At 33.8% G+C, this 24112-nt stretch overlaps 1 protein-coding gene across 9 annotated transcripts in view; it reads left to right on the top strand.

Moving 5' to 3' along the window:
• Positions 1 to 24112, top strand: part of ADAMTS6 (ADAM metallopeptidase with thrombospondin type 1 motif 6) — a 282437-nt gene that overhangs the window by 31249 nt on the left and 227076 nt on the right. For all 9 annotated transcript variants that reach the window (XR_011073073.1, XM_068535408.1, XM_068535411.1 and 6 more), the window contains exons 5-7: positions 144 to 355; positions 801 to 884; positions 1402 to 1547. Coding sequence is in view for 8 of the 9 variants with exons in the window: in XM_068535408.1 (XP_068391509.1) it covers positions 144 to 355; positions 801 to 884; positions 1402 to 1547 (442 nt within the window). In the remaining variant the exon portion in view is untranslated. The remainder of the gene's footprint in view (positions 1 to 143; positions 356 to 800; positions 885 to 1401; positions 1548 to 24112) is intronic.

Raw genomic sequence — 24112 nt, 5'->3', positions numbered from 1 at the left:
TGCATTTCCTCATCCCCTTCCCTCACTTTGAAAAATCTTAGTGTGTTAGAGAATTTATGAGAAGTATGTCTACATGAAAACTCCATGAATAAATACGTTTAATTAGTGAACCTATGTGAACTAGATAATTGTTTTTATTGTAGACCTCCTAAGAAGTGGCAAACCTTGGTGGTTGAATGACACATCTGCTTTTCCTTCTTCACTACCAATTAATGGCATACATATCCACCAGAGACAGAAGAGATCAGTAAGCATTGAGCGGTTTGTGGAGACATTAGTAGTGGCAGACAAAATGATGGTGGGCTACCATGGCCGCAAAGACATTGAACATTACATTTTGAGTGTGATGAATATTGTAAGTTTGATCCCTCTATATAATTTTTAACTTAATAGTTTGTTATGGTTTTTGACTAAGGTCATGGATTTTATTGTGAAATAATGATTTTGAGAATTAACTCATCAAAAGTTAGAAAGAATCGATCTATTACTTTTTCAGTTCCATAGAAAATAAATTTAAAGGTGACCTTATTGTTCATTTAGATCAGCTCACCCTCTTAATTAATTACTATGTTGTAATTCACCTTTAGGAGACAATTTTTCTTGAAGTAGACTTGTATAACAGATCTTTTACCAAGGCATCTTGAGGGTAGAGTTCTAAGTGATATGGGATAAAAGAATCTTTTTATATAAGCAGTGGTTAAATGGATGAAAAATTGTTTTACCGCTTTAAAAATAAAATCAAACAATCACCTTATGATTTTTGTCTGACTTTGTGTCTTTTCTTATTTTCTGGAGGTCAGGTTGCCAAACTTTACCGTGATTCCAGCCTAGGAAACGTTGTGAATATTATAGTGGCCCGTTTAATTGTTCTCACAGAAGATCAGGTAAGAATGAGTTAGTTTATAAATCTAAAGCTCTTAACAGACAGACTGTAGAATTATGTATTAAAGAATAATATATTTTATTATTGTTCCTCTTAGAAAGTTCTAGTTGACTATGACTTTCAGCTCTAAGCATTTAATATTTTAAGCAAATTTGAAAGAGTTTACAAGAATATACCTCTTATGTCATGTTAAAGCTATATGTATGTGTGTTAGCTATATGTTTCAGCATAAAGATGAGCATTTGCATGGCAGACCTTATAACAGTGGTTTTGGTTGGTTTTGTAGGCTGATAATCACATATATTCACATTATCATTAAAGCTGGAACTGGAAAGAATGTCTGTTCAATAATACACTAAGTTAATTCTAGGTCAAATATTACAGAGATAAAAATTGGCAAGAGGTTATTCCTAGAAACCACTACTTCTAATTATAGTCCCACTTTAGCCTTCAAAAGTTTTAACAACTGACCTTAGTAATTTGTTTGGAACATTTCTGGTATGCATGTTGTATTGCAGCCAAACTTGGAGATAAACCACCATGCAGACAAGTCCCTCGATAGCTTCTGTAAATGGCAGAAATCCATTCTCTCCCACCAAAGTGATGGAAACACCATTCCAGAAAATGGGATTGCCCACCACGATAATGCAGTTCTTATTACTAGGTATGGTTTGTTGCAAGTATTTTACCTTTGATTATTGTGTTTGATATTGTAACTATATTTGGTCCTATCTAAAGCCTCATTCAGGTAATGAGTATAGAGAAAGCAAAATGGTAATTTATTATTCACCACTGAGAAAGAATATACTGCAGTATTGTTGTGTTTGCATTAAATGAACCAAATAAGAGAAAAGATTTAGCGTTGACTTAGAAATTTAATATATATCTTTTCTTCTACTAAGGTCTATTCATAAATTTTAACTGGAAGCACATATATGTTTTGTTAATTGAACAAAATACACGCTAAAATCAAGATTGAAAAGTATGAGAAAAATCTGTTTTAAACATAAAAATGGGTCATCACTCTTGGTTATAAAATATATTAGTCTTACCTCCAAATTGTTAAAAGGGAGGAGGACATCGGTGGTTACTCAGTTTACTTAGATGAATGTTTATTTAATTTAAAATATTTTAATTAAGAGATATAAAGAAGCATATTTACTATACTATATGTTGAATAGCTTTTCTCTCAGGCAAAATTATTACTTGATGATAACCCAATGAATTCATATATTTCTTTCCTTTTTTATAAAACTGTATTCAGATCCATTTTCTCCTTACTCCAACAAAAATTCTGTGAAGTAGATATTCTTATTATTTTTCCCATGTAAGAAATGAGGAGACCAGTTCAAAATATTTAAGTGAAAGAGCAGGGCTCAAGCCCTGGTGATCCTGTCTTCTTTGATTATACTTTGCTGTCTGTCTTAACTTTTTAATACTCTAATCATGGTTGGTTAGAACCATGCTTAAATCATTTAAAGATGCTTGTCTTTTGATCTCTTATTAGTATTTAAAAATGAAAACAAGTAATAACAAATAAACAGATAAGCAAAATGGAAGCGTTATTCTATCTTGGCTAAGTGGATTATTTCTTTTAATTTGCACGGCAGTATTTAACATATGCGCCATCTGTGGTGTGCCCATTGACTGACTCCACATTAGACTCTGTGGAGGGGGAGTATAAAGTATACAGGATCAGAATCTTGAGACCCAGTAAGATAATGTGAATTTAGCATTTTGAAAAATGTTCCTGTTAACTGAGTTGTAGAGTTAAAGTTTCTGAGTTCATGTATTTTTTTACAGTTACACTTATTTTAATTGACTTCATCTACCTCACATTGTAAACCAAAAAACTTTGATTATGATATGCCTGCTGAATAAAACCAACATTTTAAGGTTCTATATTCATATGTGTTGACATGTCAGTCTGATAAATTCTGCAATTCCTCAGGTCTTGTGGTCTGGAATGGTTTCCAAATATATTTGAGGAGTTAAAAATATACTAGGAATTGTGCAAATATAGAAACTTTTGTGTAAAAATATATATGATATGATTAGTTTCAATGAAATTACTAGAGGAAAATATCTGTTATATATGTTTAACAGAATGATCACAGATATTTGCATTGGCATCTGTACTTATATTTATAAAACTCTACCTCTCCGCAAAAAAGGCAATGCCCAGTGGGCTTTTGATGCTTCATTTTTTTATTATTGTATCTGCATTGGATTTTTAACTTTTTTTTTTTTAAACCAATTTATTTATTTATTTGGCTGCACTGCACCATGCTGCGCAGTTTGCGGGATCTTAGTTCCCTGACCAGGGGTTGAACCCAGGCCCCCCAGCAGTGAAAGTGCCAAGTCCTAACCACTGGACTACCAGGGAATTCCCGGATTTTTAACTTTTGCATCAAATGACAGGAGTTACACTAAGAGTGCACATTTATAAGTATTTGAGTAGGAAAATACATCTGGGCAGTTAGCCACCCTTTCTTTGTACTGGCTACAGCTTTCAACTGTCTGACTTGTTACTCTGAATTGGCCCGGATATTTTTCTGATCCTCTGCAGAGCTCTTTGCTTCTGTAAGCTACTTTGAGTGCCTGTTTGATGTCTGAGATTTGAACACAAAATTTTCTTTTGAAACTTTTCTCCTGGTGTTCAGATAGCACTAGAAATTATCTCAGGATTTAAAGAACAGTACTACAAAAAATTTATACCTCATATCATTTTAGATTAGTTATGTAATGGAGGTTAGAAAAATGCCCTTTGGGACAGTATAGAATGCCTTTTTGAATTGTTATTGAAGTCTCAAATTAACTTTTAGCTTACTTAAAAGTCTACAATTATCTTTGAATTATTAGGGCCACCGAGTGACTTATCTAAATGAGATGACTATCTGAGTATTATCTCTAATATTTAAGTTTTTATTGGTTGGGGGTTTTACCAGTTCTTGACTCTCCCTTATATATTTTTGATTTGTGAAATTGAACATATGTTTAAATCACAGTGCTACTTTTAGTAAAAATAATTATGAGAATTCCATAGATAATTTTATATTAACTTTGAAAATTGCTTCATGTAACTCACTTATTAACATGTTCAGGGTTGTGACTCCACCATTTAGAGGTAAGATCATGATTTATGTTTGCTCGAAATGTCAGCTCACTAGGGAGAATATATAATGTGTTTATCAAGAATTCCAGAGAAAAATTGATGGATATGTTTATCTTTACTAGGCCAAATTTTGTCCTAGGGATTTAAATGTTTTAAGCAGAAAACCATTTGGAACCTAGTTACTTAGGTAATCATAGTTACTTTTGGAAAAAAGTATAAAAACTCAAAATGTTATCTCCTCTTAGCAAATGATATTTTATTGTTTTATTTTATTGATATAATTTTAAAACAAACTGCTGTACAAAGATATCAGATCACCATAACTAGACAGAAAGAAAATAAAGAAAATTTAAAAATAAAATTTTGTTGTTTTATCTGGTATCAAAAGTATTGAATTAACACCAAAGAGCATATTAAAAATGATTAATATATACATATATTTTTAAATTTTTATATACATTTATGTTTATTTTTATGTGTAAGTATATATGTATATATAATATATAGTGAAATCTGTTCTATATCAGCTAGCTTTATCTAACCTTTTTTTAAAAAACTGAGGCTGAGAATTCCCTGGTGGTCCAGTGGTTAGGACTCTGTGCTTTCACTGTGAGGGCCCGGGTTCAGTCCCTGGTCAGGGAACTAAGATCCCACAAGCCGTGAGGTGCAGACAAAAAAATTAAAATTAAAACCAAAAAAAACCCCTGGGGTATAATTGACAAACAAAATTGTGTATATTTAAAATGTACAGTGTGATGATTTGATGTACATATACATTGTGAGCTGATAGCTGTAATCAAGTTAATTAACATATCCATCTCATAGTTATCTTTTTTTTTTTTTTCTTTTTTTGGATGAGAATGCTTAAGATCTACTCTCTTAACAAATTTCAAGTATACCTATAGCATTATGTGTAGTCACCATGCTGTACCTTAGATCCTCAAAATTTATTCATTTTATAGCTAAAAGTTTGTGCCCTTTGACTAATATCTCCCCATTTACTCTACCCCCCACCCCCCCAACTCTGGGCAACTCCCATTCTATCCTTGGTTTCTATGAGTTCAGCTTTTTTTTTTTAAAGAGTCCACATATAACTGAGATCAAACAGTATTTGTCTTTCTCTGTCTGGCTTGTTTCACATAGCAAAATGCCCTCCAGGTTCATACACATTGTCACAGATGACAAGATTTCTTTCTTTTTTATGACTGACTAATATTCCAGTGTGTGTGTGTGTGTGTGTGTGTGTGTGTGTGTATGTATTTCACCTTTTCTTTATCTATTCATCTGTTAATGGTCACTTGGGTTGTCTCCATATCTTGGCTATTGTGAATAATGCTGCAGTGAATGTGGAGTACAGATACCTCTTCAAGATACTAATTTACTAAATTCACTTCCTTTGGGTATATACCCAGAAGTGGGATTGCTGGGTCATATAATAGTTCTATTTAAAATTTTTAGGGAACCTCTATACTGTCTTCCATAATGGCTGTACCAATTTACATTCCCACCAACAGTGTACAAGGGTTCCCTTTTCTTCATATACTCAATACATTTGTCATCTCTTATCTTTTTGATAATAGACATCCTAATAGGTTTGAGGTGATATCTCATTGTGGTTTTGATTTGCATTTCCCTGATGACTGGTGATGTTGAGCACCTTTTCATGTGCCTGTTGGCCATTTTTGTTACCTCTGGAAAAATGTCTGTTTAAATCCCTTGCCCATTTTTAAATTGGAATTTTTTGTTGTTGTTCTTGGGTTGTATAATTTTTATATATTTTAGGTATTAATCCCTTATCAAATATATGGTTTGCACATATTTTCTCCCATTCCTTATACTGCCTTTTCATTTTGTTGATTGTTTCCTATACCATGCAGGAGCTTTTCAGTTTGATGTAGTCCCACTTGTTTATATTTGTTTTGTTGCCTGTGCTTTTGGTGTCATAGTTAAAAAATCATTGCTTAGACCAATGTCAAGGAGGTTTTCATCTATGCTTTGTTCTAGGCGTTTTAGTTTCAGGTCCTATATTTAAGTTTTTAATCAATTTGAGTTTATTTTTGTGAGTTGTGTAAGATAGGGGTCTGATTTCATTTTTTTGGCATATGGATATCCAGTTTTCCCAACATCATCTATTTCAGAGACTATCCTTTCCCCCCACTGTATGTTCTTGATGCCCTTGTCAAAGATTAGTTGGTCATATATGCATGGGTTTATTTTTGGGCTGCTGATTCTGTTCCACTGGTTTATGTATCTGACTTTATGCCAGTACCATAGTATTTTGATTACTTTAGCTTTATAATATAGTTTGACACCAGGATGTGTGATGACACCAGCTCTGTTCTTCTTTCTCAAGATTGCTTTGTCTATTTGAGATCTTTTGTGGTTCCATATGAATATTAGGATTTTTTTTCTATTTCTGTGAAAAATGTCATTGGAATTTTAATAGGAATTTCACTGCATCTGTAGATTGCTTTGGGTAGTATGGATATTTTAACAACATTAATTCTTCTAGTCCAAGAACAAGCAGTACCTTTCCATTTAGGTGTTTTGTCTTCAATTTCTTTCATCAGTATCTTATAGTTTCCAGTATAGATCTTTCACCTCCTTGGTTAAATTTATTCCTAAGTATTTAATTGTTTTTGATGCTATTGTAAATGGGATTGCTTTTAGATAGTTCATTGTTAGTGTATCAAAATGCAGCTGATTTTTGCATGTTGATTTTGTATGCTACAACTTTAGTAAATTCATTTATTAGTTCTAACAGTTTTTTGGTAGGGTTATTATGTTTTTTTGTATATAAGATTATGTCATCCGCAAACAGAGAATTTTACTTCTTCCTTTCTAATTTGGATACATTTTTTTTCCTTTTCTTGCCTAATTGCTCTGACTAGGACTTCCAGTACTATATTGAATAAAAGTGGAAAGAGTGGGCATCCTTGTCTTATTCCTAATCTTAGAGGAAACGTTTTTAGACTTTTAACATTGAGTATAATGTTAGCTGTGGGCTCGTCATATATGGCCTTTGTTTTGTTGAGGTGTATTCCATCTATTCCTAATTTGTTGAGAGTTTTTATTATGAACAGCTGTTGAGTTTTGTCAAATACTTTTTCTGCAGCTATTGAGATGATCATATGATTTTTATCCTTTATCCTGTTCATGTGGTGTATCACATTTTTTGATTTGTGAATGTAGAACCATCCTTGCATCCTAGGGATGAATCCTACTTCATTGTGTATGATCCTTTCAAAACTCTGCTGCATTTGGTTTGCTAGTATTTTGTTTAGAACTTTTGCATCTATGTTCACCAGGGATATTGGCCTGTAATTTTGTTTCTTGTAGTATCCTTATTTGGCTTTGGTATCGGAGTAATGCTGGCCTCTTAAAATGACTTTGGAAATGCTCATTTCTCTTCAATATTTGGGAAGAGTTTAAGAAGGATTGGTATTATTCCTCTTTAAATGTTCTGTAGACGTCACCAGTGAAACCATCTAGTACTGGACTTTCTTTGTTGGGAGATTTTTGATTACTGCTTTAATCTCCTTACTCATCATAAGTCTTATGTGTTTTTTTTATTTCTTCATGATTCAGTTGATAGGTTGTATGTTTCTAATAGTTTATCCATTTCTTCTAGGTTATCCAATTTGTTGGTGTATAATTGTTGGCTGTAGCCTCTTATGATCCTTTGTATTTATGTGGTATCAGTTTTAATGTCTCCTCTTTCATTACTCATTTTACTTATTTGAGTCTTCTCTCTTTTTTTCTTAGTTTAGCTAAAGGTTTGTCAATTTTGTTTATTTTTTTTCAGAAAACCAGCTCTTAGTTTTCTTGATCTTTTCTATTGGTTTTCTAACCTCTATTTCATTTATTTCTGTTCTGACCTTTGTTATTTCCTTCCTTCTACTAACTTTGGGCTTAGTTTGTTCTTCTTTTTCTATTTTCTGTAAGTTGTAAAGTTATGTTGTTTGTCTGAGATATTTCCTTTTTCTAATGTAGTCATTTATTGCTGTAAACTTCCCTCATAGGTACGCTTTTGCTGTATCCCATAAGTTTTGGTACATTGTTTTCCCATTTTTGTTTGTGTCAAGATAGTTTTTGACTATTCTTTTGATTTCTTCTTTGGTACATTGTTTGTTCAGCGGTGCGTATTTTTAAATTTCCATGTATTTCCTGCTTTTTTCCTGTTGTTCCTATTTCTAGTTTCATACCATTGTGTTCATGATTTTAATCTCAAATTTGTTGACACTTGTTTTGTGACCTATTATATGATCTATCCTGGAGAATGTTCCTGATGTGCTGGAGAAGAATGTGTATTCTGCTTCTGTTGCATGCAGTGTTCTGTACAAGTCTGTTATGTCTGTTTGGTCCAAAATATAGTTCAAGTCCAACATTTTCTTATTGATTTTCTGTCTGAGTGATCTGTATGTCCATTGTTGAAAGTGAGGTATTGGAGTTCCCTACTGTTATTGTATTGCTGCCTATTTCTGCCTTCTGATCTTCCGGTATTTGCTTTATATGTTAAGGTGCTCTGATTTTGGAGTACATATATAGTTACAATTGTTATATACTCTTGAGGAATTGATCCCTTTATCATTATATCATGACCTTCTTCATCTCTTTTTCAGCTTTTGACTTAAAGTCTATTTTGTCTGATATGAGTTTAGCTACCCCTTTTCTATTCTGGTTTCCATTTGCATGAAATATCTTTTATATGTTTTTCCATCCCTTCACTTTCAGTCTATATGTATCCTTAAAGCTGAAGCATTTCTAGCTCTGGAGAAGGCCCAGCAGTGTAGTCTTCATGCAGCTTCATCAGCTGAGGTTAGCATTGATGAAGATTGCAGGGTCCCCAACGGCTAAGGCTGCTTTTGTCTGCAGCAGCAGCAGAGGCTGCTGGAGACCATCTGATCTCTTTTTCTCACATAGGTCATGGTGCAGGGGATTTCTCTTGGTGCTGGGTCTGGCTTGGAAGAGCTTACACCAGTGCTGGTGTCTGATGTGTGGGCACCTGTGGAGCAGTCATGGACCTGGGGACTGGAGTGCTAGTGCTTGCAGAGTGACATTAGCTCTTGGGTTGGTGTGCTGGCTGTACCACAGCAGCAATGATGTATGAGTTGCAGGTATGTGTGAAGTGGCCGTGAAGACAGAGTCTGAAGCATGAGCACATAGAGAGCAACAGTGGCACTTGGGTCCAGGCGCTGGCTAGCTTGAAGTGTGTGGAACAGAGACAGGGGTGGAGTCTGGAGCATGGATGCCACAGAGTGGCCCTAGATTGGGGCTCTGGAGTGTGGGAACAGGTGGAGCAGCTATGACTCTGGAGTCTGGGATGTGCTCAGGGTTGGGGAGTGCTGGAAGTTCTTTTCCTAGGCCAGCACAACAGCAGCTCCTTCTTGGGGTGGACACAGTGACATCTCCTTCCCCAGAGTCTGTGGCAGCAATAGCTTTTGGCCACCTTGGTGGTAAAAACTGCTGGTATCCTCTGGAGCAGGCTGCTGGGGCTTGTGAAAACCAGCATTACGGTGTCTTCCACTGTGAAAGCTTTGGCGAGTCCACAGCCGTTGTCAAGGCTCTTGAGGCTTGTGGCTGATAGTTCCCACCCTTCCTCTTTGTTCCTAGTTGCCTTTAGACATCTCCACTAAGCTGATCTCCCCAGTGATCCTTTCTATGCAGTTATTCTCCATTTTTTGCCCTACTATGTTGCTGTAGGTTCTTAATTGTACTGTTGAGCCCTCCCAGGGCTACTTTCATTTGTGGATTGCTATCTAATTTTTGTTTCTGTTGGGTGATGAAGGTTGATATCTTCTACTTCACCACCTTGCTGACATCATTCTCCTAGCTTTATTAAATCTTAACATTTTTGCCACATCATAGAGCAGTTTCATGTCACTTTCTAAAGTGATATACTTTTAAAAAAATAAATTAATTTATTTATTTTGGCTGCATTGGGTCTTCGTTGCTGCATGCCGGCTTTCTCTAGTTGCGGTGAGCGGGGGCTACTCTTCGTTGCGGTGTGCAGGCTTCTCACTGCGGTAGCTTCTCTCGTTGCGGAGCACGGGCTCTAGGCGCGCGGGCTTCAGTAGTTGTGGCACGTGGGCTTTAGTAGTTGTGGCTTGCGGGCTCTAGAGCATAGGCTCAGTAGTTGTGGCACATGGGCTTAGTTGCTCCACGGCATGTGGGATCTTCCTGGCCCAGGGCTTGAACCCGTGTCCCCTGCATTTGCAGGCGGATTCTTAACCACTCCACCACCAGGGAAGCCCTAAAGTGATACACTTTAGAAACAATGGTTACTTCTCTATAGTGTATCAACTATACCTGACATTTTAGTTCTGAATACCAGAGTTAGTGCTATAATGTATACATTTGTCCAAATATGACCATATGATGCTTTATTGAATAATGGTGCTTTATTGAAACTGATCTTCCATTTTTGTGATGTTTTTAGTTAAAATATCAGTAGTAGTAACTTACATTGCTTGTTTCTATAGTCTAGATCTATTAGGATTATCTGACAATTATTAGTGCTCATCTAAATCAACTTGACATTTATTAACTCTTTTAAAATAATGGACTATGACACTCTATAATTAGGTCAAGAAATGATTAATAGTTTGTATTTGATACTCTAGAAACAGAATTTAAGAAGATAAAACAGAACTTAAATTCTGTAATCTACTTTTTGTCTCTATAGCTTTGCTTATTTTAGACTTTTTGTATGAATGGAATCATACAATATACAGTCTTCTGTGACTGGCTTCTTTTACTTTGCATAGTGTTTTCAAGATTCATCCATGTTGTAGAACATACGAGGATGTCTTTCCTCTTATTAGCCAAAATTCTTGAAAATTCAAGATATAGATCTTTTAAGAGTGTCTCTGTTAATAGGCTATTCTTCAAAAAATATACTTTCTTTTCAATTTTTCATTAATGAAATGCATAGGACATATAAATGCAACTCAAAGTACAGATGCAAAAATTGCACACCGAGTGACAGACATAATTTAGTCTTTAATTAAAATGAACATATTTATCCTCTTACGGGATCATGAGTATTTGCTTTGATGCTGCTGGATTTTAAAGGGATTAGAATTTCCAAAGTCAACTAATGTTTTCAGGTGGGAAATTAAAAGTAGCTATAAAAATCGTTTCTTGCTAAAACTTGGCCTGTAATATGTGGATTTAAACAAGTTTTAAAAAAAATTTTAAAGAATATTTCAGAGTTATATATTGACTTTATGATTATATATTACAAACAGAGGAAAAGGAAATTAAATGTGGTACCTTAATATTTATTTGGTATTCATTTATGGATTTTTTTTAATCCTTAAGGAAATGCCAGTTAAATTTTTTATGAAGTATTACTAAGCTTTTAAGAATATGCTGGGTTTACAGGCAGCAGGGGAATCTTGAGTTTGGGTTGTGGTTGTATTGGTTTTGGTATTTGGACATTTTGAAGCATTTATTATTCTCTTGCCACTCTGGCTCTACCATTCTTACCTATCCCCACTGCCTATACCTTTCTTCCTCCTTTTTCAGGTTTTTCTTTCTTTCTTTCTTTCTTTCTTTCTTCATCCCTGGTTTGTTTGCTCCTTACGCAAATGTGTTTATCTAGATTCAGTTTCCATTCCAATCTAGGATTATGACACACTTCAGTGACCTTAATTTTTGTGCAGTCTGGGACACTTTAAGAGTGAAAGAGGGTACCATTGGCAGTTTTGCCTAGATAATAGGCACAAACGAGGACCATAAAACAGGATTATGGTCATCCCAGACATTACATATGTTTGCTTGTTAAACTTTGATTTAAAAATGCAAATAAGAAGATAACTTTTCCTTCAATGCCTAAGGTTGACTAAATAACATGCAATTTAGTAAATTATATTTGTACACATCTTGGCTAAAACTGTTGTTTTTTTGTAATGGGCATCATTAAGTAGTTAAATCAAAGAAGGATGTTGTTTTTATGGATGTATTTGTGCAGTTGTTTATTATGTGCCAAATACTTGGTGCTTTTCAGAACTATATTTAATCATTTAAACCTCACAATAACTGCATGAGATAGGTTCTATTATTATCTCTATTTTATAGATGAGGAAACTGAGGCATGAAGAAGTTAAATGTTTGGCAAGATCACACATTAATTAGAAGACCCAGAATTTAAACCAGGTAGTCTGGCTCCAGAGTCCTTTTAGAGAAATTATAAGGGGGTTCAACAAAAATTAATGCAGAGATACTTTACTAATATTGGTACCCATGGTAGGCAGTCTTCTAAGATGGCCCCCGATGATCTCTGCCTCCTGATGTTCAGGACTTTGTGTAATCCCCTCCTCTTGGGTTTGGGCTGGACCTCGTGAATTGACATCTTAACAATGAGAATTCTTCCTACCTACAGCCAAGGTATATCTCTCCATTTGTTTAGGTCTTTTTTAATTTCTCAGCAATTTTTGTGGTTTTCAGTGTTTTCACACCTCTTGTCCTTTTTTGATGTTACTGTAAATGGTACTTTAAAAAATTAACTTATTAATTGTTCATCACGAGTACATAAAAATGCAGTTGATTTTGTATAACTGTGCTAAGTTTATTTACTACTTTAAGTAGTTTTTTAAAGATTCCAATGGTATTTTCTACAAAGATAATCATGTTTTTTGAGATTAAAGATAGTTTACTTCTTCCTTTTAATCATAAAAGACATTTCTTTCTTGCCTTATTTCACTGCTAGACCCTCTAGTACAATGTGGAATAAGGTGGCAATAGCAGACATCAGTGTCTTGTTCCTGATCTTAGTGAGAAAGCATTCCATCTTTCATCATTAAATGTGATGCTAGCTCTAGGGTTTTTGTAAATGCCCTTTATCAGGCTGACAAAGTTCCCTTCTATACCTAGTTTGCTGAGAATTTTTATCAAGAATGGATGTTGGATTTTGTCAAATGCTTTTTCTGCATCTATTGAGATGATCATATATATGGTTTTTCGTTTTTTAGTTTAATACAGTGAATTGCATTGATTGGTTTAGGATGTTATATCAACTTTTAATTTCTGAGATAAACCAAAGTTGGTCATGATGTATTATTCTTTTAATATATCATTAGATATGATTTGCCAAAACTTTGTTTATAGTTTTTTGCATCTATATGTATGAAGGCTATTGTTCAGTAGTTTTTTTTTAAATAATGTCTTTGTCTGGTTTTGGTATTAGGGGGGTAATGTTGACCTCACAGAATGAGTTAGAGAATATTTTCTCCTTTTCAGTCTTCTGGAAAAACTCTTGTAGAATTGATATTACTTCACTATAAATGTTTTATAGAATTCACAAATGAAGCTATCTGGACCTGGAATTTTCTTTATGGGGTGATTTTTAACTACCAATTCAAGGTGTTTAGGAGATATAGGGCTATTAAGGTTATCTTATTCAGTGTGCTTTGGTAGTTTGAGTCTTTCAAGAATGTATTTCATCTAAATTGTAGAATGTATTGACAAAATTGTTCATGATGGCTTCTTATTATCCTTTTAAATAGGTACCTGGTAGGGAGGCACAGTAATAATTTGGAGATATTATTAACTGTATGTTAGGTACAAGCAGGTTTTGAGAAGACAAAGTATAGTGGAATCATAGAAGCAGTACCTAATTTTACATGAAAGTATAATATTTCTTCAGGGACCTGAAAGTTTAATAGGAATTTGGATAAATAATAGGTGCTTGTTCAAGAAGGAAGCACTGCATGTGCAATGATATAGAATGTGAGAGAGAAAATTGGGGAAACTAAAAGTTCATTTGGGTAACTAAAGCACAGTATTTTTATGGTAGAAAATGTAGGTAAGGTTGGGAAGGTAGAAATTCATTCACTGATTCATTCATTCAAGCTATGTTTATTGAATTGATAATATGTCATGCTGCTGTGTATATATTTGCCTTATTTATGAGTATTTAAATTGATTTCTTTTGTTTTTTAATTAATTAATTTTATTTTTTATTTTTTGGCTGCGTTGGGTCTTTGTTGCTGCTCAGGGGCCTTCCCTAGTTGCGGTGAGCAGGGGCTACTCTTCGTTGTGGTGCTCGGGCTTCTCATTGTGGTGGCTTCTCTTGTTGTGGAGCATGGGCTGTAGGCACGTGGGCTTCAGTAGTTGTGGCACACGGGCTCAGCAGTTGTGGCACACGGGCTTAGTTGCTCCCCGGCATCTGGGATCTTCCCAGACCAGGGCTCAAACCCGTTGTCTCCTGCATTGGTAGGCGGATTCTTAATCACTGTGCCACCAGGGAAGTCCTGTTTATTTCTTAATTATTAAAAACAATGGAATTCTCTTTGTATACAGGTACAAGTATGTCCATACTATGCAATGCTAATCCGGAGTATATGGACATGGAAAATTCTTCATGACATAAAATAAAGCAAGGCAACAAAGCTACAGAATAATGCATAAAGCATTATTTCTTTTATTTTTAGAGAATCAACAAAACTAGTAAAAAAAAATTTAGCTTTTATTTTATTTACATAGTGGATGGTATTGGAGAAATTTAAGCAGAAAAGTGACATGAACAAATTCAAAAAATGTCCCTGGAAGGGGTGTAGAGGATAGATGATTTTGTGTGTGTGTGTGTGTGTGTGTGTGATTAAGTGCTAATATATGCAAAGCAGTGAACAATGGGTAGAAAAAATTCAGTGCCTCTTTTCTCTCCCGTTCAGAAAGGCTTTTTAGAACCATTTGAATTAGCATTTCACTTTCCTTTTTTTTCTTATCCCAAAGAATTGAATACCAGCCAAAAATCTTTGAGTTCTTGTATTGGAAGATGAGGACTTCTTGATGAGTGAGGTAAAAGGGTAAAGGAGAAAGAGAAAAAGGAGATTTGGGGCTTAAAGAAGGGGGGAAAACTCCACTTGGAAACATTTATGATGAGTTCTCCCTCTTCTTTTGGTTAAATTTTCACACTGGATTCTTTTGGGACAATATTTACTAAATTGGCTTTATCTTTCTTACCCCACTCCCCCCAAATTTATCAAAAATCAGCGTCCCTGTAAATGATATCTTTCTCATTTCATAAATTCTCAGCACCTTAATAATAAGCCAATGTTAAAGAAATGTTGATAGAAATAATTCTGAAACATCCTTCTAGAATAAGAAAAAAGTAGTGTTTGTGTCTTTTACTGATTTCTCTCACAATCTCTTCTCAGCTTACATTTACTTTTAGTGATCTCATTTATTTTCATGATTTTAAGTAACATCTATATGGTTAGGTACATCTATACAGGTTTTTTTTTAACATCTTTATTGGAGTATAATTGCTTTACAATGGTGTGTTAATTTCTGCTTTATAACATAGTGAATCAGCTATACATGTACGTATATCCCCATATCTCCTCCCTCTTGCGTCTCCCTCCCACCCTCCCTATCCACCCCTCTAGGTGGTCACAAAGCTCCGAGCTGATCTCCCTGTGCTATGCGGCTGCTTCCCACTAGCTATCTATTTTACATTTGGTAGTGTATGTATGTCAATGCTACTTTCTCTCTTCGCTTACCCTTCCCCCTCCCGGTGTCCTCAAGTCCATTCTCTATGTCTGCGTCTTTATTCCTGTCCTGCCCCTAGGTTCATCAGAACCATTTTTTTCTTTTTTTTTTTTAGATTCCGTTAAGCACAATTTATATTTAAATATACATCTTCAGCCCAGACCCCTCCCCTAAACTCTGTATTTGTGTATCGAGTTGCCTAATTTACATCTCCATGCATCTCAGACTTCACATGTCCTAAACCAAATTCCCAATCTTTCCTTTAAACCTGCTCTTTCTGCAGCTTTTCTTATTTCAAGTTGTCCCTGAATGGCAATAACAGTATTTTTTCCTGTCATAAAAAGCAAAAGAGGTTCCAATTTGGAAACTAATATCGAGAAATTAATAACTTGACCCTGGGAATTTAATATATATTAAGTTCAGCTCTCACAGAATTTTCAAGCATTTCCTCTGTTTCCTTGCTTTGAATTGATATTTTTTGTTTGCTAATCTCCCATATCTTTGTTCCTGGTTCCTAATAGTTTACATATGTTGTGAGCTATGTTAGCAGAACCTACACACTTCAAAACACTATTAAGAGGGAAGAAGATGAATTATAGTTCTTGCAAAGGTATATGATGTATTTAGGGGATCCGGCCAACCAGTCCATTTCTCTGGAGTTCTAGGTTTAAGTTTCAAAATGGGTTTAAGTGCCTGAAAGATACGCTTGAAATGATATAGTAACTTCAGAAGTTCCTTCATAAAATAAACTGTTTCTACATTTTACTATTGATAAAGGATAATTGAGAAAGCAAAGACTAAGAGATTTATATAGGGCTCTATAGGGCTGCAGTGGAAAGACTGGAAAAAAGAAATAGGTAAGCGATTTAAAAATAATCCTGAGATGTAAAGAAATTGTTATCTCTTCCAAGAATATCATAAAGCTGCATTTATTCATTGACTGAGACATTCAACAACACTTATTAACATATATTCAACATTTATTGAGTGCTTACTGTGTATAAATTGTTGGGATCACAATGACTAAGATAAAAGTCTGAGCCCTTAGCTTTCACTCTACAGAGAGAAATAGATTATGAATAAGTAAACAAAGAAATGTATGTGATATGTGTAGAGATAAACTATGTAAGGTAGTAGAAAAGTCTCTTTAATAAGGTGACTGGATTTAAAAGTTCTGAAGGATGAGGAGTTAGCCTACTGGAGGAGGACATGACAAGGGCATGTGTTTTAGGCAAAGGAAACAGCACATGAAAATAATAAACACTAGTAAGTAAAATAGGTGGTAAAGAGTTTAGTTTGTATGAGAATATTTGCTACAAGTGCAAGCACAGTCACTCTTTTTCCCCTGTTTATTTTTGCTTTCTCTTTCTTTGAGCACCCTTGGCTCTCTGTTCATATTGAAAAAATGCTAATTGGGAACCATATTTACATTGGGTAGGGCTTGTTGAGGAGGGTTTCCCTTAGGGTGATTTCAAGTGGTTTGATTTTTTCGTGGGAGCAAAAGTGTCAGTGTCTATGGGTCTTTTCTGTGAGACCATTCCGTTTCTCCAGAAAATAACCTAACAGTTTCCTGCCTAATTGCAAGTGTTCTGAAATCAAGATGGGGGACGGAGTGGAAAGGCTCCATGTAAGCACACTCTCAGTTTTTTCAGCCTTGGGCTTTAACCTTTGCCTGCCACTGGGTAAGATATCCTTGAAACTGAGCCTCTCTAGTTTCATTTCTGCAGAGAACAAAACTGGAGGTTAGGGATGTGAAGGAGGGCGATTTTCTAGACTTGTAGAAATACCTAATCTTTTGCGTACAGATTTTCGAACCAATCCCAGTTTTCAGCCTCTTGTCTCAGTCTTTTCAAAGGTGGTTAATTTTTAATTTTCCATTTCCTTTTAGCAAAGATAATTTATTTAAATCATTCAGAAATATAGGACTAATGTTGATAATGATAGCTGAAGTTAGCTATCATATGATAGTTAATATCATATCAACGTATATTGATAATGATGTATGTGGAATTGACAAAATTTGTAAAATTCAAGATAAATTATTAAGTGTAGTTTTGTGACTTCATGGAAGGTACCATGGTAACACCTTAATTGTTCAGTAAACAGTTGTTAAAATACCTACTTTCTTAAAATACTACCTATAAAATCAGACATGATTGGAATACATAGTATGTAATAACAGTTTCTAATTTTGTTTATAAAATGTTGATTATTCAAATAGAATTACTGTGTATTTTTTCAATGTCAAATGTATTACTAGCCTTCCATTTTATTGACTTTCTTTTAAAATAGCCCCAATTTAGTGATTTAATTTTAATTTTGTCTTGTTACTTAGGGTTGGTTAGTTATGATTAATCCTTCAGTAGTATGATGGTAAATAATATAATGTATACAGTAAATTTATTTTTATTTCCCATTAACCCTGTTCCTTCCCATGGCAATTCTTCACTTTCTCAATTTTTTTCTTAAGTATTTTGGTTGTGATCCTTATTCTAGTTAGAAAGAAAGCTTTGATTTCCTACTTTTTGTACAACTGTCAATTCAATATAGACTGAGCATCCCTTTGGACTTCTGCCAGGTAAACTCTCTAGGAAGTCATCAGGATTACCAGGTAGCAAGGTAGTTTGTTGTGTAACAGGGTCCTCAGGAAAATTCAAATATGTAAAATAAGTTAATAGTTTCCAGAAAAAAGCAAGTATATTATCTACCCAACTTGGGTGCAGCATGTAAACTACTGAGTCATTTCAGTGCTTCTCAGGCAAGTACTACTTGAAGCCCTATATCTCTGCTCTGGCTTTCTTCCTTTGACATGTAAGTACTTTTACTTTTTCATAGAGTTTGTAGACGAATAATGATTATATTCATGGGTCTGAATATTTATTAAATGAAAGGTGACTAAAAATAATAACACTTTCTCAGTGTGTGCTTAGTGAACCTTTCTAGTGGGAATAGAGGCAATGATTAAAATGACTTTCAAGTCATGATTTTTGAGCTTCTTAAGTATACTTGTTATATTACATCTCCTTTTTCATAAATAATTTCTTAAAACAAGAGCAGTTTGTAATAAAAATTCTTATATAACTTAATTGTGATTAGAATTTTGATTAGTTATGTTTTCTCGTTTTCAAAACTTATCCTTTTTTTTTTCTAGAAGTATAGCTTTAAATTAAAGACAAAAAAATTTTTTTCAGATATTGTTCTGAGTCATACTGGCATTTTGATTTATACCTGCATTTAGTGTATTTGGTTATCTGTCTACTCTTACTTTAAACTTTGGTTTTTTTGTATACCCAATATACATTTTCCTGTCAGTAAGCTCTCTTTTCTACCACTGCTGTTTTTGTGCTTTTTGTAAACCAGTTATGTTTGCCACTTACGGTAATCAGTCACAGTTTTAGAAATCAGTGCATTTATAGAAGAAACCAAAACATAGTTGTCTTATTTCTTTTGGATTGAGTTTTTTTGGTAACAATTTTATTAGATACTATCCACAGACCATACAGTTCACCCTTTTAAGGTATACAATTCAATGGTTTTTAGTATATTCACAGAGTTGTGCAACCATCACCACAGTGTATTGATTGAGTTGTTTGCTTATTTCTTTTTATTTTTTATTTCCCCCCCTCCTCTATTTGTATGGAAGTTATATATTTCATTTTTATGCTTTTAATGGTTACTCTTGAAATTTTATCAAGCATACTTAACACAGTAAAGCTAATCAGTATCGTTTTTTGCTGAACAAATCAAAACATTAAAACATCTAGGTATGACCACTCCTCTTGACTTCTATGATATTGTTCTGTATTATTATTTCTAATTTCTTTTTAATTCCACAAACTAGACACCACCACCACCATGCCACCATCACTACTCTCCCCACCATCATCATTGCAATTTTTATATAGATAACTATTGTTTTTACTTATTTACATATGTACCAGTTCCTTTCTTCACTATACTGCCTTGCATATTAAGGATTATTTTCCTGTTTCCTGAAGTGCATTTTTAGAAGTTTCTTTAGAGAAAGTCTGTAGTAAACTTTCTCTGTCTTTGATCTGGAAATGTCTTATTTTGCCCTAGACTTTGAAAGATAGTTTTGCTGGGTTCACAATAGTTAGGTTGATGGTTACTTTCTCTCAACATTTTGAAAATAATATTTTATTCTCTTGTGGTTCCTACTGTTGCTGATAAGATGTGTGAGGTTAGTGTGATTACCATTGCATGTGTGATCAATCTTTTTAACTGTCAGGTTCTTCTCTGTATCTTTGCCCTTCTGAATTTCTCTTAAGGAATATATTTCTAGGTATTTATCTTGGTTAATATAGAATGTACCTTTTGTATCTGTGGCTTCGTATATTTCATCACTGCTGGAAGTTTATCAGGTATTAGATTTACAAATATAGGTTTTTTTTAACTTTATTTCCTCCTGGGTCTCTTTAGATGTATGTTTAACCTTATCATTTAATCTTCTGTTCTTTTAATCTTTTTTTTTTCCCCGTAATTTTCATCTACTTGTGTCTTTGTGCTGCAGTCTGGGTAATTTTTTCATAACAACAAGTTCCTAATTCTCACTTCAGCTGTAATTAATCTTCTGTTTAACTCATTCACAGATTTTTTATTTTTATTTTTAAATAAATTTATTTATTTATTTTTGGCTGCATTGGGTCTTCGTTGCTGTGCACGGGCTTTCTGTAGTTGCAGAGAGCGGGGGCTACTCTTCGTTGTGGTACATGGGCTTCTCATTGTGGTGGCTTCTCCTGTTGCGGAGCACGGGCTCTATGTGCTTGGGCTTCAGTAGTTGTGGCATGTGGGCTCAGTAGTTGTGGCATGTGGGCTCAGTAGTTGTGGCATGTGGGCTCAGTAGTTGTGGCTAGCAGGCTCTAGAGCTCAGGCTCAGTAGTTGTGGTACACAGGCTTAGTTGCTCCATGGCATGTGGGATCTTCCTGGACCAGGGTTCGAACCCGTGTCCCCTGCATTGGCAGGCAGATCTTAACCACTGCACCACCAGGGAAGTCCCAGATTTTTTGTTTAAAATTATACATTTTTTTTCTCTTTTTTAGAAGTTCTCTTTTTCCTTAAGTCTGCCTACTCTTTTTCCTGGCTTTTAAAATACTTAATTTCATTTTTCTGTTTTTAACATCTTACATTCACTTTCATTTTTTTCATATATTCAGTTCCCTATGTAAAATAGAAAATAGATTAATCTTGAATCTAATTGAACCCATTAGTAAATTTGCCTTTCCTTTTTAAAGTTTATTTATCACTTAATAATAAAGTAATGATATTTTAGGAATGATAGTGGCTAAATTGCACTAAAGTGTACTGTATCCATTCATTGTTATACTATTCAGTCATAAAAAGGAATGAAGATATGTTTCATGCTACAGTATCGATGAACATTGAAAGCATACTATGTGAAAGGAAACAAATAGGCTGTATCTATATTATATGGTTCCATTTATATGAAATGTCCAGAATAAGAAAAATATAGAAACAGGATATAGATTAGGTGTTGCTTAGGCCTGGGAAGAAGTAGAGAGTGACTGCTAATGGGTACAGGATTTCTTTTGCTATGGTGATAAAAATGTTCTGGAATTAGATATTGGTGGTGGTTGTACCACTTTGTGAATATACTAAAATAACAGAATTGTACACTTTTAAAATGTGAATTTTATGGCATATTGATTCTATCTCAGTTTAAAAAATAAACAAAAAAGTGGGGGATAAAGTTAGAAAGATAGAGTAGAGTCAGATGGTAAAATTCTTTATTGTTGATGTATAATAGTTTTTTATATATTCTATATACTAGACTCTTATCAAATATGTGATGCACCGATATTTTTTTCCCCATTCTCTGGATTGTCTTTTCACTTTTTTGGTAGTGTTTTTTGAAGCCCAAAAGTTTGAAATTTTAATGAACTCTGAATTATTTTTTCTTTGGTTCTTGTGCTTTTGGTGTCATATCTAAGAAACCAAAGCTGAATACAAGGTCACAGAGATTTAATCTTATGTTTTCTTCTAAAATTTCTAAAAATTTTCTTCTAAAATTTTTTAGCTCTTACACTTAAATCTTTGATCCATTTTGAGTTCATTTTTGTATGATCAGAGGTAAGGGCAAAGTACACTTCTTGTCCTTCATGTCTACAAAACACATTTTCATAATTTTTGCCTTTTTTGGGAAGTGTTCCTGCACTAGAACTAGTCTTCTCCCCTTCTGAATCATCTCCAAATTCTATCTGTCCTTTATGGCTTGTTCAAATGCTTAGAAATCCTGTTAAAATTTGTTTCCTTTATCCCCCCAAGAAACCAAAAATAATCACGTCTCTCATATGGCTTTATCTATGTTCTTCTTACAATACCTTTGTCACTTTGTATCTAATATTATAGCTATTTATGAAAATCTATTAGCATTCCCTCCCTTAGGGCAAGTTCATAGTTTGATTTGTTTTTCATAGTTTAGCATTTAGTATTGATAAATATATATCTGTTAATTGAAGTATATAACAGACTATAGAGGAGGCAAAAGGAAATTATAATTGTTTAGAGAAGGAATAAGATTAATCTAAAACACTAGTAGAATAGCAGTCTTCAATGACCACTGAACTTATAGAGTGTGTGTTTAATTGGTTCTTTATTAATCGTATTGCTTTAATGTGTAAGAAAAGGGTATACCTTTATTGTAAAATGACTTTTACTTTATGGAATCAAGTTACAAATGCAGTTTTTTCTGGGATTAAATATGGAAGACATTAGATGAACACATTCTTTGGGGATGGAAAGGGATCTTTCATTTTATAATTTAACTGGCTAATTAGGAATGATTAATAATATTGCTTATATTTTGTCTAATTTTAAATATTAATCTTCTTTTACAAATGGTCATTTATAGATAATGATGAAACAAGTTTGCTTAAAAAAATTTCCCTGCAGTGCTTATTATTGGACATGTTTCTGGAAAACCTGAGTAATAACATTGCCCTACTGAAGGAAATTGCCTGGGAAAACTATGACTGACAACTTATGCTAAGGTTTGCAATCTTGCATAGGTATCATGCCAAGTTTTCATTTATTCACTTTCTTGAAAGTGGAAAGAGACTTAGGAAAATATAGGCTTACCGCCGAGTTCCTTTAGAGAAACCATTGTCATCTGAGAGGATGTCCCACTGGGCCTGCCTATAGTTGTAGCCCGTGATTCTTTAAGAAGATATGGAGGCCTGTTGCTAGGTTTTATAAGGTCATTTTGAGAGGCTACAGATTGATCAAAACTACAGGTTCTTCCTTTGATGCTACAGAGAAGTAAATACAGTTCTATGAACTTTGATTTTTAATGTGTAGTTTAGGGCTATTTATTAGCAAACTCTTAAGCAAGTTATAAAGGTTTGTGAAAACTTGATATTCATAAAATTAAGCAACATAGTAGAAAGTACTGAGATATACATAATTGGGGACTTGTAAACTAACATTAAACAGTTTCTAGCTGCAAATAGTTGGATTTTCAGAAAAACACTTTATTAGTGTTATTTTGAATGGTTTTCAATAAATTAATTGTTGCTTTTCAATTACATTATTAATTTAGTTTTATTTAATTAATTTTGTTATTTGGTATCAAATATGTACTTTGCATAAATAACCTTTTCTTTTTGCTTTTCATGTATGATAACTATCTTATATCTCAATATGAATCATCTATATCTTTATTGCTAAAGCAGATGTATATAAATTATATATACATCTTCTCCAAGTTTATTTGTGTAGGCATATTGGTGATGTGTGCTATGAATGTATAACATGTAAATAGTTTACAACATACTGTCAAGGTAAGAGTAATAAGATTATTTCCTTAAAATATTTATAGGACATTGTTTTACACTATAAAATTATGTGTGTATGGTCAAGTAATATGTGTATGTGTGCTTGCACAAAAAAAGTAGTTATACATGACTTTACAATCGTAATTCACTCTTCCAAGGACTAACTGTTAATAAGTGAGGCTCTGAATTCATGTTTGTTGTTCTACTATTACAATTTAATTTCTTGGTTCTTAAAGGATTTTAGCATTTGATATTCCTGTTTTCACTTTTGAAAATGTATATTCTCCCAGAATATACCACATTGTAATCATTTGTTGCATTAAAGATGTCCCTTGCTTTTCCTGTGTGTCCTTGGACAAATCACTTCTTTGTACTTAATGTTCCTCACCTATAAAATAGGGATTATAATAATGACCTACCTCATAGAGTGATTATGAAGATTAAATAATTCTTGTAAGTATTTTAGAACAATGCCTGGTACAAATTAACACTCAATAAATGATAGCTATTATTAATATTTAGCACCCTAGTGAGATTAATTGACTTGTAGGAGACTTACAAATGGAATTCATTGTAGGGCAGCTCTAATTCCCCACTTCCCCACCCTTAAGGGCATAGTATTCTTCTCTACAGGAGAATCTAGATTTTAGCTTGTGACAACCTTCAACAAATGCATAATTTCTTTCAAGGCTTCTGTGCACCTGTTACTCCATAATATATCCATGTTTATTTTAATAATAAATAATTTCAGTTAACATTTAAATTGTTTTTGTCTTTTCCCCAATGTACCCCTATCTTTGAATAAA

This window comes from Eschrichtius robustus, chromosome 2, assembly GCF_028021215.1.
Source record: "Eschrichtius robustus isolate mEscRob2 chromosome 2, mEscRob2.pri, whole genome shotgun sequence".
NCBI classification, from domain to species: Eukaryota; Metazoa; Chordata; class Mammalia; order Artiodactyla; family Eschrichtiidae; genus Eschrichtius; species Eschrichtius robustus.
Note: the sequence above shows the minus strand (reverse complement) of the source record. Positions and strands in the feature narration are given on the sequence as shown.